We start from the raw sequence: 13,876 nt of genomic DNA on the forward strand, positions 1-13,876 counted from the left end.
CACCACCACTGCCCGGCTCACACCAATCTTCTTACTCCTATTTTGTTTTAAAGCCTTTTTACTTGAATGAAATTATCTTGGGTGTGTGTGAACATGTATGTGCTACATCACATGGAGAGTGGCCAGAGACAGCTCGTCGGGGTGGCTCTCTCTTCCTACCGTGTACATTCTGAGGACTGAGTTCAGGTCTTACTGGCGGCAAGCACTTTTACCCAGTAAAGTAAGGTAATGTGCATGTCTGAGCTACCTTCTAGTTCCGGTCTAACCCCTTTGTGTTTTTATTTAAGAACAGCAATGCTATACATTCTCCAAATACACAGTGCACCAAGACAGAAGCAAAAGCATACTGTGTTTCAGGGCACCTGGTTACATTTAGAAAAATAAAATTAAAGAAGGAGGGGGTACTCGAGATATGGCACAGAAGTTGAGTACTGGGTACTCTTGCAGAGGACCTGGGTTCGATTCCTGGATTCGACTGTCTGTAACTCTAGCTCCAGGGGATAGCATACTATCTTCTGTCCGTCATAGGCACCAGGTACAAACAGTGAAACCACACATACACATAAAGAAAAAAAAAATAACAGTCACACCTGTATTGTTAGAAGGGAGAATAAAATTACTTAGTGTTAGGACTGAATGCAGACCCTTGCACTTGCAGTCTGAGGATAAGGGTCTCCAGCAGCGGAAGAAGTCCACCAGTCCAATGTTTAATCCTTTTTTAAATCCAGTTTTACCCGTGGCTCTTCCAATGAAGGCAAAAAGTAAGTTCTTTAAGAGCAGCAGCACAGTTTTCTACACTTATCAACACTGCACTATTCTCTGGGAGGTATACAGGTACTGTTAAAGAATATGGGCTATGCCAAGCATGGTGGTACACATCTGTATTCCAAGACGTTGGGGGCAGAGGCAGGAGGACAGTGGTCAAGGCTAGGATAGACAGTACAGCAAGACCCTGTCTCAAGAAAAACAACAAGCTGGGTGTGTTGGTGCAGGCTTTTAATCACAGCACTTGTGAGGCAGAGAGGATGGCGGATCTCTGTGAGTTTGAGGCCAGCCTGGTCTACAGAGTGAGTTCCATGACAGCCAAGGCTAAATAGAGAAACCCTGTCTCAGAGAAAAAAAAAAAAAAAAAAAAGCAAAAGAAAAACAACAAAAGCAAAACTTGCAGTAGACCCCTCTTTCTTTGGTTCCCACAGCACGTTGTAGCTCCTGGTGCCCAGAACAGGACCACACGAGGCAGGCTTTCCTGACAGTAGGTGGCTATTACTGCTGCAGCCCACTGTCAAGTCACTGTGGGTCCAGAAGTCAATCACGGAAGCTCTGCAGCAGGCTAGTTTTCCAGCAAGCCCACAGCATACCTATGTGCAAGAGAGTCACTGTTTCCCCAACCTTTACCACAGCACCAGTAAGATTCTATTAGTGCTAGGCGTGGTGGCACACGCCTTTAATCCCAGCACTGGGGAGGCAGAGGCCAGCCTGGTCTACAAAGTGAGTTCCAGGACAGCCAGGGCTATACAGAGAAACCCTGTCTCTAGGAGAAAAAAAAAGATTCTATTAGTAAAATCAACCTCCTTTGACATTTAAATATGTCAATATAAAATTGGGGGCCGGGGATGGTTCGGTAGTAGATACCTTAGCTAACACTCAGTCCTCAGCACCAAAACCAACAAATATGGCTGGCATCCAGATCAAGGGAATTTAGGCAGCTTCCCTGCCCTGAACCAACTTTTACGATGCCTCTTCCTGGGGCCTGATAATACACTCCAGATCACTTCTTAGCACCCATTCCACTCAGTTTCCTGTTAGAAAATACTATTTCCCATAGGCTCTGAACAACAAAAAGAAACTCGCCCCGCTCTATCTACTAAGCCCTCGCAGGAAATCATTTTACTTTTGATCATTGCTACTTAAAATACTCCCCATCCCCAACACACACTACACCCTGGAGTCACTGTCTGATCTGTTTTACCTGACGCTCAGTGGATCTGACAGCTCATCCGACTGGAAGATGGAAGAGGCAAGGGCACGGACACTCGAGCTTCTGCCCCCTGTGGAGAATCTGACAAAACCCTCACTCTACAGCACATGCCTGAGGAGCCAGCTAAGTCCTCAGACAACAACTAGAGAGAGAAGGAAGGAAGGAAGGAAAGGTGAAGGGGATGTCTCCTTAAGCAGCAGCAGAAGCCAAGGCAGTAAGAACTGTCCGAGGGAGGGATGCCCTGGGGACGAAAGGAAAGCAGTCCAGACACTGCAAACCCCAACCAAAGGGGAAGAGGCTGACACAGCCAAAACCACCATTTTCCAAAAGAAAACGTCTTTACAATGCAATTTCACAACAAGTATCATTTGAAAAATTGGCTAACAAAACCAATGCACGACAAAAGTGAAAAATGTAAGAACTCAAAGAAACAAAACTAGAACAAATAGTCCCAAACTACAAAGCTTATTCTACTTCTCTACAAGAAATCCTGAAAAAAAAATACCTGCCAGCTATAATCTGATTCTCAGAGTGTGACCACCATGTCCTCTATGCTGTGGTGGGGATCAGAAACAAAGGCTTAGCACTTGCTAGGCAATCTATGGAAAGAGCCACATTTGCAGTCCCCAAGAGGTCTGCTAAAGTAGCCTCAGCTGGCCTTTCCATTCACTTCGCTCTCCCCCCTAGGTCCTAGGATTACAAGTACGGACCTTACATGTGGCTATAGCACCTCCAGGAGTATGTAACCCTGGCCAGCCTGGAACTTAAGTAGTCCAAGCTAATCTTGAACTCATAAAATCTTCCTGCCTCTGCCACACTAGTGCTGGGGTGAAAGGTGTGAGCTACCACATTCTCAGGATTCTTTTTTTCCTTGGAGGCACATGGAATGGTGCTAAGGTGGACACAGTGCAAATAAGGTGCAGGACAGGGCAGGCTCGTTTCTGGAGAATTTACCGGATAGGCAGGCTTTAGCAAACCATACTTAAGTCATAAAATACCTGTAACCTCAGCACTGGAGACACTGAGGCAGGAGGATCACTATGGGTTACACAGTATGGCTATGCATCGAATAGAAACAAACAAAACAAAAAGCCCAAAAGCCAATTGAAATGGGGAGGGTAGGCTGGGTCCTAAGAAGAACAATACAGAGAAGACCAGGCAAGGCAGAGCACCCAGCAGGTCTCACCTGTCCTGCCCTGGGGAAAACCTCAAGACAAACATAACCCTTAACCACGCTTGCCTCCTGCATGTTCTCAGTCAGTTCTCAGTTGGACTCCTTTTCTGAACAACAATCCCTGGGAGGTCTTTTGAATCAACGGAGAAAGAACTCAAAGGGTATCACAGCAGGAGCTAGGGAATTACCTAACCTTCCAAGATTTATGTTTGTACAATAGTTACACTGGGGCTAACTAATTATGTTTGTCCTGAACATTTCCTTTTATCCAATTTGGAACCTCTTACTAAGAGACAACTTAGAACTCGCTTTTACGCTGTGTGCTTTGATTCTAACTTCCTGTACAGACGTTCCCCAGCCTGGTTCCAGCAATGATTCCTATACCTCCCTAGCACTGCTGTCATCTTTTCTGAAATCCTAAATCATGTGCATGTGTACTGAGTACAGGCAAAACATCCATACACACATAAGAAAGGAAAATACAGTAAGCCTCCATGACCTTGTATTCATCAATGCCCCCAGGCCCCTCTGAGCCAGGGTTTCCTGTATACCAGGCTGGCCTCAAACTCTATGCTGCTATGTAGCTGCGAGTGACCTTCAACCATTCACCTCCCAGGCTCTACCTCCACAGGGCTGAGATTATATGAACAAATCTACATGAATACATCATCACACCTCACTCCCCTCCTTTTGTAAATGATAAGGTTTCTCTGTGTAGCCCTTGCTGTACTAGAACTCACTGTTTAGACCAGGATGGCCTTGAACTCAAAGAGAGATCTGTCTGTCACTGCCTCTGAGTGCTGGGATTAAAGGTGTGAGCCACCACTGCCTAGCCCTCTAATTTATGTATTTATTTATTTATTTGTTTGTTTGTTTTTCAAGACAGGGTTTCTCTGTATAGCCCTGGCTGTCCTGGAACCCACTCTGTAGACCAGGCTGGCCTCAAACTCAGAAATCTGCCTGCCTCTGCCTCCCTGAGTGCTGGGACTAAAGGTGTGCGCCACCACACCCAGCTTATTTTTATTTTAAATATGATTTATTTTTATTTTATGTACATTGTTTTGCCTGCACGTATGTCTTTGTGAGGGTATCAGATCCCTGGAACTGGAGTTATAGTTATGAGCTGCCTTGTGGGTGCTGGGATTGGACCCAGATCCTCCGGGAAAGCAGCCAGTGCTCTTACCACTGAGCCAACTCTCTAGCACCTTATTTTTAACATCAAATAAATTCTTGGCAGTGTTGGGCATGGAACACAAAGTCTAGGACATAAAGGCCACCAAGTTTCAACCAGTCCTGATCAATATTATCTATGATAACAGCATCCTTTGTTGTTGTCTTACTGACTTTGTGTGTGTGTGTGTGTGTATATTGTGTACATGCCTATGGAGCCCAGAGAGGGCATCAGGTCACCTGACACTGGAACAATGGTTGATAAACCAGCCTGCATTCACCTTGGGCCATTTTACAGTAAAGACAAACAGAAACCTTCTCTGTAGGTTTAAAAAAACCTACTTTAAATAAGGGCTCTTATATGTTTTAATTTCTTTTCTAGCCCATTACCCACCAAAGTAGTGGAAAGGAAAGACTACTAGAGCAAAGACGGATGTAGACCGTTTAGAAATATTTTTTGGAGCAAATCTAATCTGTGCTGTCAGGATATCAGCAGTTTATTGTACACAAATCAGTAGCGGCAGTTCGATCCATTTGAAAACACCATTTACGAATTAGTAATGGCAGTGACCTACAAGAAATTGTAAGGCTCTATTAATAAGCCTGGATCTGCAGAAGTGGCAAGAAGCCACCAGAACACCACTAGATGTTTTTTGGTCTCTATGAAGTCATGACAAATGATGACCGACAAGAGAATGGTAAGGTGTGCCAATTTCACCCAGCATCGTCAGCCAAGCCCAACAGTGACCCGTAAGGAATGGCAAGGCATACCAATACCATCCAGCACCATCCACTGTTGGTTGGACTATACCTATATCCTTTCTAAACATCATATGTTCTCTCAAAGTATCCGCTCTAAGAAAATGTTGCATCTCTGTTTCAGAAGGTGTTGTGACTACCTGCAAGCGCTCCTTTATTCAGGAGGTCACAACCATCTGTCAAGATGTTATTATGCCCACCCGCTGCCATGACTACCTTACAACCACGGCTTTGTCCAGAAGGTTATAACCAACTTATTTGTCAGCCAGATCCCTCCCCCGTTTAGGAACTTCCTACCCCTGAGCTATGAAAACCTTGTCTTTGTCATGTTCAATGCTGATTTCTTGAACCCTGTCTTCAGGAGTGGCAGCCCGTGTACATAAATAAAAAAGCTTGCCTTAATTAATTTGGCCATGATGATTTGGGTTGATGGTCTTTCTGACATCTTTGGGATAAACAGCTGTGAGCTATCACATGCGTGCTGGGAATGGAATCCAGGTCCTCTAGAAGGGCAGCCAGCTCTGCACTTTTATTTCTCTGAGACTCGGTGTCATCATTATAAACCTAGGCTGGTCTGGAACTTGCTATACACAACAGGATGGTCTCAAATTCAGAGCTGTCTATCTCTGTCTACTGAGTCCTAGTGCCATCCTGAGCTCACATTCTTTCTTCGTTTTTTAAATTTTATTTTTAATAGTGTGTATATTGTCAGGTACATATGAGCAGGAACTCTTGGAGATCAGAGAAGGGCACTGGATCTCTGAGCTGGAATCACAGTAGGCTGTAAGCTACCTGACCTGAGCGCTGGGAATGGAACACCAGATCTTGGGAAGAGCAACAAGTTTTTTGTTTTTATTTATTTTTTTAAAGATGTATTTATTATGCACACAGTGTTCTGTCCGAGTGTATGACTGCATGCTAGAAGAGGGCACCAGATCTCATTATAGATTGTATGAGGCACCATGTGGTTGCTGGGAATTGAAGTCAGAACCTCTGAAAGAACAGCCAGAACTCTTACCTTTTGAGTCATTTCTCCAGCCCATAACACGTGATTTTTAAAGATTTGTGTGCATTATCTCATGTGTATGAATGCTTTGCCTATATGCATGTATATGTACCATGTACATGCCTGTTATCCATGGAGGTCAGACAGGGCATGCAATCCTTTGGAACTGGAGTTGCAGGCGGTTGTGGGTAACTATGAGTGCTGGGAATCCCACCCAGGTCCTCACAAAACTCTCCAACCCCAGCGTGGGCTTTGAAGCACCAAAACCACACCTCCAGCCCCATCAGTCAATCCTGAAACACTTCCCAATGGGGGAAATCAGTATTCCTAAAAAGATGTATCTTGACATCGTAAAAGATGTATGAATGGTTTTGTGGGTAAATGTGCCCAATTTGTGTGCTGTGTCCATAGAAGCCACAAGAAGGCCTCCCATTAACTTGTGGAATTGGAGCTAACAATGCCGTGAGCCAACTGACTGTGAGTGCTAAACCTGAACCTGGGTCTCCTCTGGAAAAATAGCAAGTGCCCTTCAGCAAGAAGCCAGGCCCTGTTTCTATTTCTCTTTGTTTTTTGAGATAGTATTTCTCTATCTCTGAACTGGTAGGATCAGAGGCGGGAACCACCATGGCTGACTTTTTTTTTTTTTTTTGGTGTTTTGTTTTTTTGTTTGTTTGTCTGGAACTCACTTTGTAGACCAGGCTGGCCTCAAACTCAGAAATCCTCCTCCCTCTGCCTCCCGCATGCTGGGATTAAAGGCGTGCGCCACCATGCCCGGCCTTTTTTGGTGTTTTGAGACAGGGTTTCTCTGCGCAGTCCTGGCTGTTCTGGAACTCACTCTGTAGACCAGGCTGGTCTTGAACTCAGAAATCCACCTGCCTCTGCCTCCCAAGTACTGGGATTACAGGCGTGTGCCACCACTGCCCGGCTATCTATTCTTTATACCCTCCGGCCTCCACCTTCACTGTGCTGTGGTTACAGGCCTGTGTGACCAGGGCTAGCTTTGGGGATAAAAATCCAGGACTTTGTAAATGCCAAGAAAGCATTCACCAACTGAACTACATCCCAGCCTCCAGGAGGCTTCTGAAAGACTCTGATTTAACACAGAATCTCTTAAGTACCTCAACTATCTGTTACCTGTCTTTAGCCTGCTTAGAATGGAGTTTTTAGACTTGTCTTCTTTTATATGCACATGAAAAACTGATACTCGGTCTGGAGAGATGGCTCAGTGGTTAAGAGCACTGACTGTTCTTCCAGAGGTCCTAAGTTTAATTCCCAGCAACCACATAGTGGTTTATAACCATCTATACTGTGATCTGATGACCTCTTCTGGCATGTAGGCATAAATGCAGGCAGAATACTATATATATGATAAAAAAAGAAAGAAAGAAAGAAAGAAAGAAAGAAAGAAGAGAAAAATGAAAACTCGAGATTGATCATATATCTTAAAAAGTGGTGCAGATGACTCCCCCGCATCGGCTCTGCTGGAAACAGGAAACCCCTATACTGTGCCTTCAGTGTTACTGAGCACAAGGACATGACTTGGTGGGGAAACGTCTTTACTGGCTAAATCATCTTGATGGCCCAGTGATATTAAAAAATTAAAAACCAAACAAAAAAACAACAACAAAAACCACTACCACCAATAAAATCCCAAACCCAAAAGCACTTAGGAGGCAGAGGCAGGCTCCTGCAGGTCTCCCGGCTCCCTGGACTGACTAGTGTATTTGGTAGATTTAGTGTTCTTAAACCCTGAGTCATCTCTTCAGCTCCTAGTTTTGAGACTTTTATCTTTGTTTTCTTTAGTCCTTTTTTTTTTTTTTTTTTTTTGTATATGAGCCAACATCCTTTGTTTAGCTCACTAGAAAACTTACTTTTTCAGAGAAGTATTGTCTAATAAGAGCCAACCAGGATCTTATAACTTGGGGTGGGGCTTAGCTCAATGGTAGCGATGAAGTACCTGCCCAACATGCACAAGTCCTTGGCTACCTACCCCTCCCCCAGCACTACCTACCTCCCCAGCACTATGGCCTCACCATCCCAGTTTGTTCAGATAAGCTTACTGGGGTTGCAGCTGACAGTGGGTAAGAGCACTGCCGTGTGGGTGTGGGAACCCGACTCTGCTTCCCAGCACCCATGGAAAAGGCAGGTGTGGCTGCACACCCTGGAGCTTTAGCAGTGAGGTGAGGTGAGGGAAGGGAAGGCTGGATTGTTAGGTCATGTAGGATGCTCACAGGCAGAAGACAGTGCTGCACAGAGGCCCCAGCTAGTGCAGACCCGCACAGTGGGGCCCACCATGCATATGTGCAGTGGTGTGATGGGGTCAAGGGCAGGTGCTCATCCCAGTGGCTGCTCCACCTAAGGTACTCACTTGAGGTTTTCTAACTCCTGTTTCCTCAGCGGAGAAGACGGTGGAGCAGGAATGAACTTATCTCCATCATGGCTTTTACTGCTGAAATAGAGAAAGACTCTTAGGTAGGAAAGAAACACCACTGTGCAATTTGTTCTCCTGTTCCTACTCCACGCCAACCCAGTTCTGACAACAACATATGCAAATGGGAGCAATGACTGCACGAAGGCCTAGCACTACAAACATGCTAACTCCAAACAATCTCACTGCACTACTGTATTTTCCCTAGCACACAACAGTACTTTTACACAATCTCTGGCGGCAACATCTCTACTACATAAGCACATTTACACACTTCAACTTTTTCTTCTTCCTTTCCTTTTTTTTTTGTTGGTTTTTCTAGACAGGGTTTCTCTGTGTATCCATGGCTGTCCTAGAACTCACTCTGTAGACCAGGCTGGCCTCAAACTCAAGTGATCCACTTTCTTCTGCCTCCCAGGTACTAGGATTAAAGGTGTGCACCACCACTGGCCAGCTCAAAATGTCTTTAGTAAATAAACTGTTTTGTGGTTCAGCTGATAGAGTGCTCATCCAACAAGTATGAAAGCCCTCATTCCCTCCCAGCATTTCATAAACCAGGCATGATGGTGTGGGCCTTTAATCAGCTGAGCCGTGGTGGCACACGCCTTTAATCCCAGCACTCGGGAGACAGAGGCAGGCGGATTTCTGAGTTCAAGGCCAGCCTGGTCTACAGAGTGAGTTCCAGGACGGCCAGAGCTACACAGAGAAACCCTGTCTCGAAAAACCAAAAAAAAAAAAAAAAAAAAAGTCTAATAATCAAGAAAAGTGTTGAATGGAGATGCAGTTTACAGGTGATACTAGAGAGCAGACCTCCCAGCAGGGCATGGTGGCTCACACCTCTGATCACCAGGAAGGCTGAGGCAGAAGGCTCACTACCTATCTGAAGCTGATTTGCAGGGGGAAAAAAAAGGCTTGGCTTTTCTTGCTTACTCTTTTTTTTTTTTTTTTTTTGAGACAGGGTTTCTTTGCTTAACAGCCCTGTCTGTCCTGGAACTCAAGCTGAAGACCAGGCTGACCTCTGTCTGTCTTTGTCTCCTGACTATTGGGATAAAAGGTGTGTGCTAGCACATCTAGTTGGCACTTAAAAAAAAAAAAAAAAAATATATATATATATATATATACACATATATATATATACTTTTAAAAATGTGTGTATGTGATTATCTGTGGTCATAGATGTGCTATGGAACACACATAGTGGCCTGTCTGCCTGTCTCCCAAGTGCTTAGCTTAAAGGCAAATTCCACCTCACCCCAGGTTGGCTCCTAATAGTCAACAAATGTAAAAAAAAAAAAACTGTCTCTGGCACACATGACTTTCAAATATCCCCACTGTTATCCTAACTGTGGTTCTCTTCTTTCCTATTTCTCCAGACAGGGTTCTGTTACATATCCCAGGCTAGTATACAGCTTGTTGTCCTTCTGCTCCCAGAATGGGCCACAGGAGTGTGCCATCATACCTGGCTCTGGCCTCCAAGCCACTCTTTAAGAAAGAAGAGCCTATCTTGTTTCAAGTGCTCTGCTCACTCAACTTGTCTCTCCTTTGGTATGAGTGAATTTTGGAACTGCTGGAGGAAGCTTGGGAAGCTATCTAAAGGACAGACAGACAGACAGGTTTGCTGAAGAAATCCTAAAGGACTTTTGCCAAGGTGGGTACATTGGTTAGTTTTTTTGTCAAACTGACACAGCTAGAGTAACTTGGGAAGAGGGACCTCAACTGAGACAAGGCCTAGAGGCAAGTCTGTGGGGTTTTTTCTTGACTGCTGACTGACACAGAAAGACCCAGTCCACTGTGGATGGTGTCATCCTGGACAGATGCATCTGGGTTATGTCAAAAAGCACAGTGAGCTATGGGAAGCAAGCCATGTGGAATAGGCCTGTCTAGGGGGAGGTGCTGATACTGAGATCTGGTTCTCTAATTGGTTCTTGATTTGGTCAATAAAGGAGGCCAGGAGCCAATCACTGGGCAGAAGGGACAGGTGGGATTTCTGGGTCCCAGGAGGAGAAGGCTTTGGAAGGAGAAGCATGAAACAATCATACAAGATCTTGGAGAAGCTAGAACCAGCGGCTGCTGCCACTGGAGGTCTGCAGAGGCTGGCTGGTACAGGTGGGATGATAAGTTTAGAGCAGGAGATTCTGTGCCCAGCAACTGTGCTAGCAGGCAAGTTCTAAAGTAATAAAACTGTCTTGAGTGTTTCCATCTGAGGAGCAAAGTGGGGTAGAGAGAGAGAAACGGGTCAGTTATGGCAGCCTGGTGAAGCTAAGCCAAGAGGAATACAAGAGAAGCTGAGAGCGAGCCGTAGAGCGAGGCAGCTCTTAGGCCAGCCAGAAGTGGGGCAAGTTGCAGCCCCGCTCACACTCAGAGCTAAGCTGAGAGGGGCCAGAGGGCTGCTGCTGTCTAGGTCAAAGGCAGGGGTGTGTTTTTTAAAACCACATGCAACAGAGTTCTTCCTCAGCTTCTGTCTGCTTCAGTTCCTGTCCCAGTTTCCCGCAACAGTATGCGATCAAGACCAAACCCTTGCCTTCCTGTGGTGGGTTGAGTAAGAATGGCCCCCTTAGACTCATATATATGAATCTTAGTCAACAGAGAGTAGCACTATTTAAAAGGATTAGAAGGTGTGGCCTTGTTGGAAGAAGTGTGTCACTAGGGGTGGGCTTTGAGTGTTCAAAAGCTCAAGCCAGGTCCCAGCATCTCATTCTTCCTGCTGCGGTTGGATCCAGACGGAGAACTCAGCACCATGTCTGCCTGTGTGATACCACATGCCCTACTATGACAAGAATGGACTAAACCTCTGAAAGTGTCAGGTGACGGATGGCTACCTGCACGTCTCGCTGCTCTCGCTGCTCTCCGTGTTCCCTCCAAGCTGGCTGCTGCTCTTGGAGCCATTTTCCTGCTTGGGATCTTGCTGTTCTTCAGGTAACAGCAACAAGGCATTTCTGAGACAGATGGCTGCAAACTCCACACTGGCTACAGGAATGGCTGAAGACTGACCGTCACTTCAAAGAACAAGACAAATAAGCTTTACAGACTGTAGAAAAAGAAACCAGACTTTTCTTTTTCTTTTTCCGAGACAGGGTTTCTTTGTGTAGCCTTGGCTGTCCTGGAACTCCCTCTGTAGACCAGGCTGGCCTTGAACTCAGAAATCCACCTGCCTCTGCCTCCTGAGTGCTGGGATTAAAGGCGTGCGCCACCACGCCCGGCCAGACTTTTCTGCTATAAGGAATCATTAACTGTGATGGCACATACTTTTGATCCTAGCACTCAGAGGTAAAGACAGAAAAATCCTATCTCAAAAAAAAAAAAACCAAAAAAAAAAAAACCCAGAATCATTAACTGTTACTGAACTTTCTCTCATGTATAAAAAGTTTAATAAAAGCAGTTATAAGCAAATGGTAAAAAAAATCCAACCCCAAATCTCATACAAGACATAAAAGTACAAAGGACTGCAAGCACATACATCAGAACAGGAGGAGACTCTGCACTGCCAGTACTAACGCAAGGCAACTGTAGGTGGAGCCATGAGAATGGAGGTACGCTAGATGGGGTGGGCTGGAGACAGCTCAGCAGTTAGGAGCACCAGCTGTTCTTGTAGAATCTGACTTCCGGCACCCACATGGTGGCTCAGGACTATGTGTAACTGTTCCAGGAGACCTGATGCTCTCTTCTCAACTCCTTGAGAAGCAGGCATGCATGTGGTGCACACTTAAAACCTAAGTCAGTACACGGTCAACACGGTTATAATTTTTTTGCCTGTAAATATTTTTCATCAGAGGTTGGCTGAATCCTTGGATGGGAACTCACAGACAAGGCTGAGGAGTAATTCTCTAGGAAGCAGACATGAGCTAAGAAGGAGACAAATGCCCTCTTGTGGACATTCTGACTCATGGCAGGCAATGCATAGTGTGCTTCCTTAGGGCCTGGACAGTTTCTGCATCCACAGATGCACGCACTAAACCATCATTACAGTGGACAGACCAACTCACTACAGACTTACTCAGTTTGGGCCTGTTTACTGATGTAGCAATAAACTGTCACCACAAAGCAATTCCTCCTGTGAAATGATCAAGCCCAGCTACTGCCCACTAAAACCACAGCACGGACAGTGTTATTACAGAGACACACTGGCTCATGGGAAAATACTTACTTGTAGACAGTGTTCTGAATTGACTGTGATGCTAGAACTATTTTACGGTGATATCCCTGACCAACAATAGACTGTACAATGCCTTTTTTGGTGGGAAGACCTTTAGTTTCTTGCTCAGAAGTCTAGAAAACAAAAAATATTTAAGATAAAATGTAAAGAAACAGTAAAAATGGCATAAAATATGGACAAATAATTTACAAGTATTATGGCTTTTTTTTTTTTAAAGATGTCTTTATTTCTGAGTACACTGTAGCTGTCTTCAGACCCACTAGAAGAGATTATCAGATCTCATTAGAGATGGATGTGAGCCACCATGTGGATGCTGGTAACTGAACTCAGGACCTCTAGAAGAAGAGTCAGTGAGTGCTCTTAACCTCTGAGCCATCCCTCCAGCCCCAGTTATTATGTTCTATAATGTATTTATTTTATGTACACAAATGTTTGCCTGTTGATATGAATATGTACCACGTGTGCACCTGGTGCCTGTGGAAGCTGTCGAGGGCTTGGATCCCCCCAACTACAGGCAGCTGTGTACGACCACGAGATTACAAACCTACCCTAGGTTCTCTGCAAGAGAAGCAAGTGTCCGCCTCTCCAGCACCAACTTTTAGAATTAAGAGTTTGTTTGGGCTGGTGAGATGGCTCAGTGGGTAAGAGCACCCGACTGCTCTTCTGAAGGTCCAGAGTTCAAATCCCAGCAACCACATGATGGCTCACAACCATCCGTAATGAGATCTGATTCCCTCTTCTGGAGTGTCTGAACACAGCTACAGTGTACTTACATATGATATATAAATAAATCTTAAAAAGAGTTTGTGTTTTAGCCGGGCAGTGGTGGCACACGCCTTTAATCCCAGCACTTGGAAGGCAGAGGCACGCGGATTTCTGAGTTCGAGGCCAGCCTGGTCTACAAAGTGAGTGTCAGGACAGCCAGGGCTACACAGAGAAACCCTGTCTCGAAAAATCAAAAAAAAAAAAAAAAAAGAATTTGTGTTTTGTGTGTGTATGAGACAGGATTTTGTTCTGTAGCTCAAGCTGGCCTCAAACTTGCAATCCTTCTGCTTCAACCTCCTGTGTGCTAGGATTACTGTCATAGCCACTTTTTTATTTTTTTTTTTAAGGATTTATTTATTTACTATATGTAAGTACACTGTAGCTGTCTTCAGACACACCAGAAGAGGGCATCAGATCTCATTTCGGGTGGTTGTGAGCCACCA

General features: G+C 45.0%; 1 protein-coding gene across 5 annotated transcripts in view; it reads right to left on the reverse strand.

Moving 5' to 3' along the window:
• Cnot10 (CCR4-NOT transcription complex subunit 10) overlaps positions 1-13,876 on the reverse strand; it is a 53,816-nt gene that overhangs the window by 17,271 nt on the left and 22,669 nt on the right. For 3 of the 5 annotated variants that reach the window (XM_021171733.3, XM_029481668.2, XM_021171730.3), the window contains exons 11-13: positions 12,660-12,781; positions 11,335-11,511; positions 8,456-8,536 (exon numbers count right to left, since the gene is read on the reverse strand). In XM_021171733.3, the coding sequence (XP_021027392.1) occupies positions 8,456-8,536; positions 11,335-11,511; positions 12,660-12,781 (380 nt within the window). The remainder of the gene's footprint in view (positions 1-8,455; positions 8,537-11,334; positions 11,512-12,659; positions 12,782-13,876) is intronic. The other 2 variants (XM_021171734.3, XM_021171731.3) reach the window with 1 other exon arrangement.

The sequence above is a fragment of the Mus caroli genome, unplaced genomic scaffold (genome assembly GCF_978045245.1).
Source record: "Mus caroli unplaced genomic scaffold, Mus_caroli_1 scaffold_11, whole genome shotgun sequence".
Taxonomy (NCBI): Eukaryota; Metazoa; Chordata; class Mammalia; order Rodentia; family Muridae; genus Mus; species Mus caroli.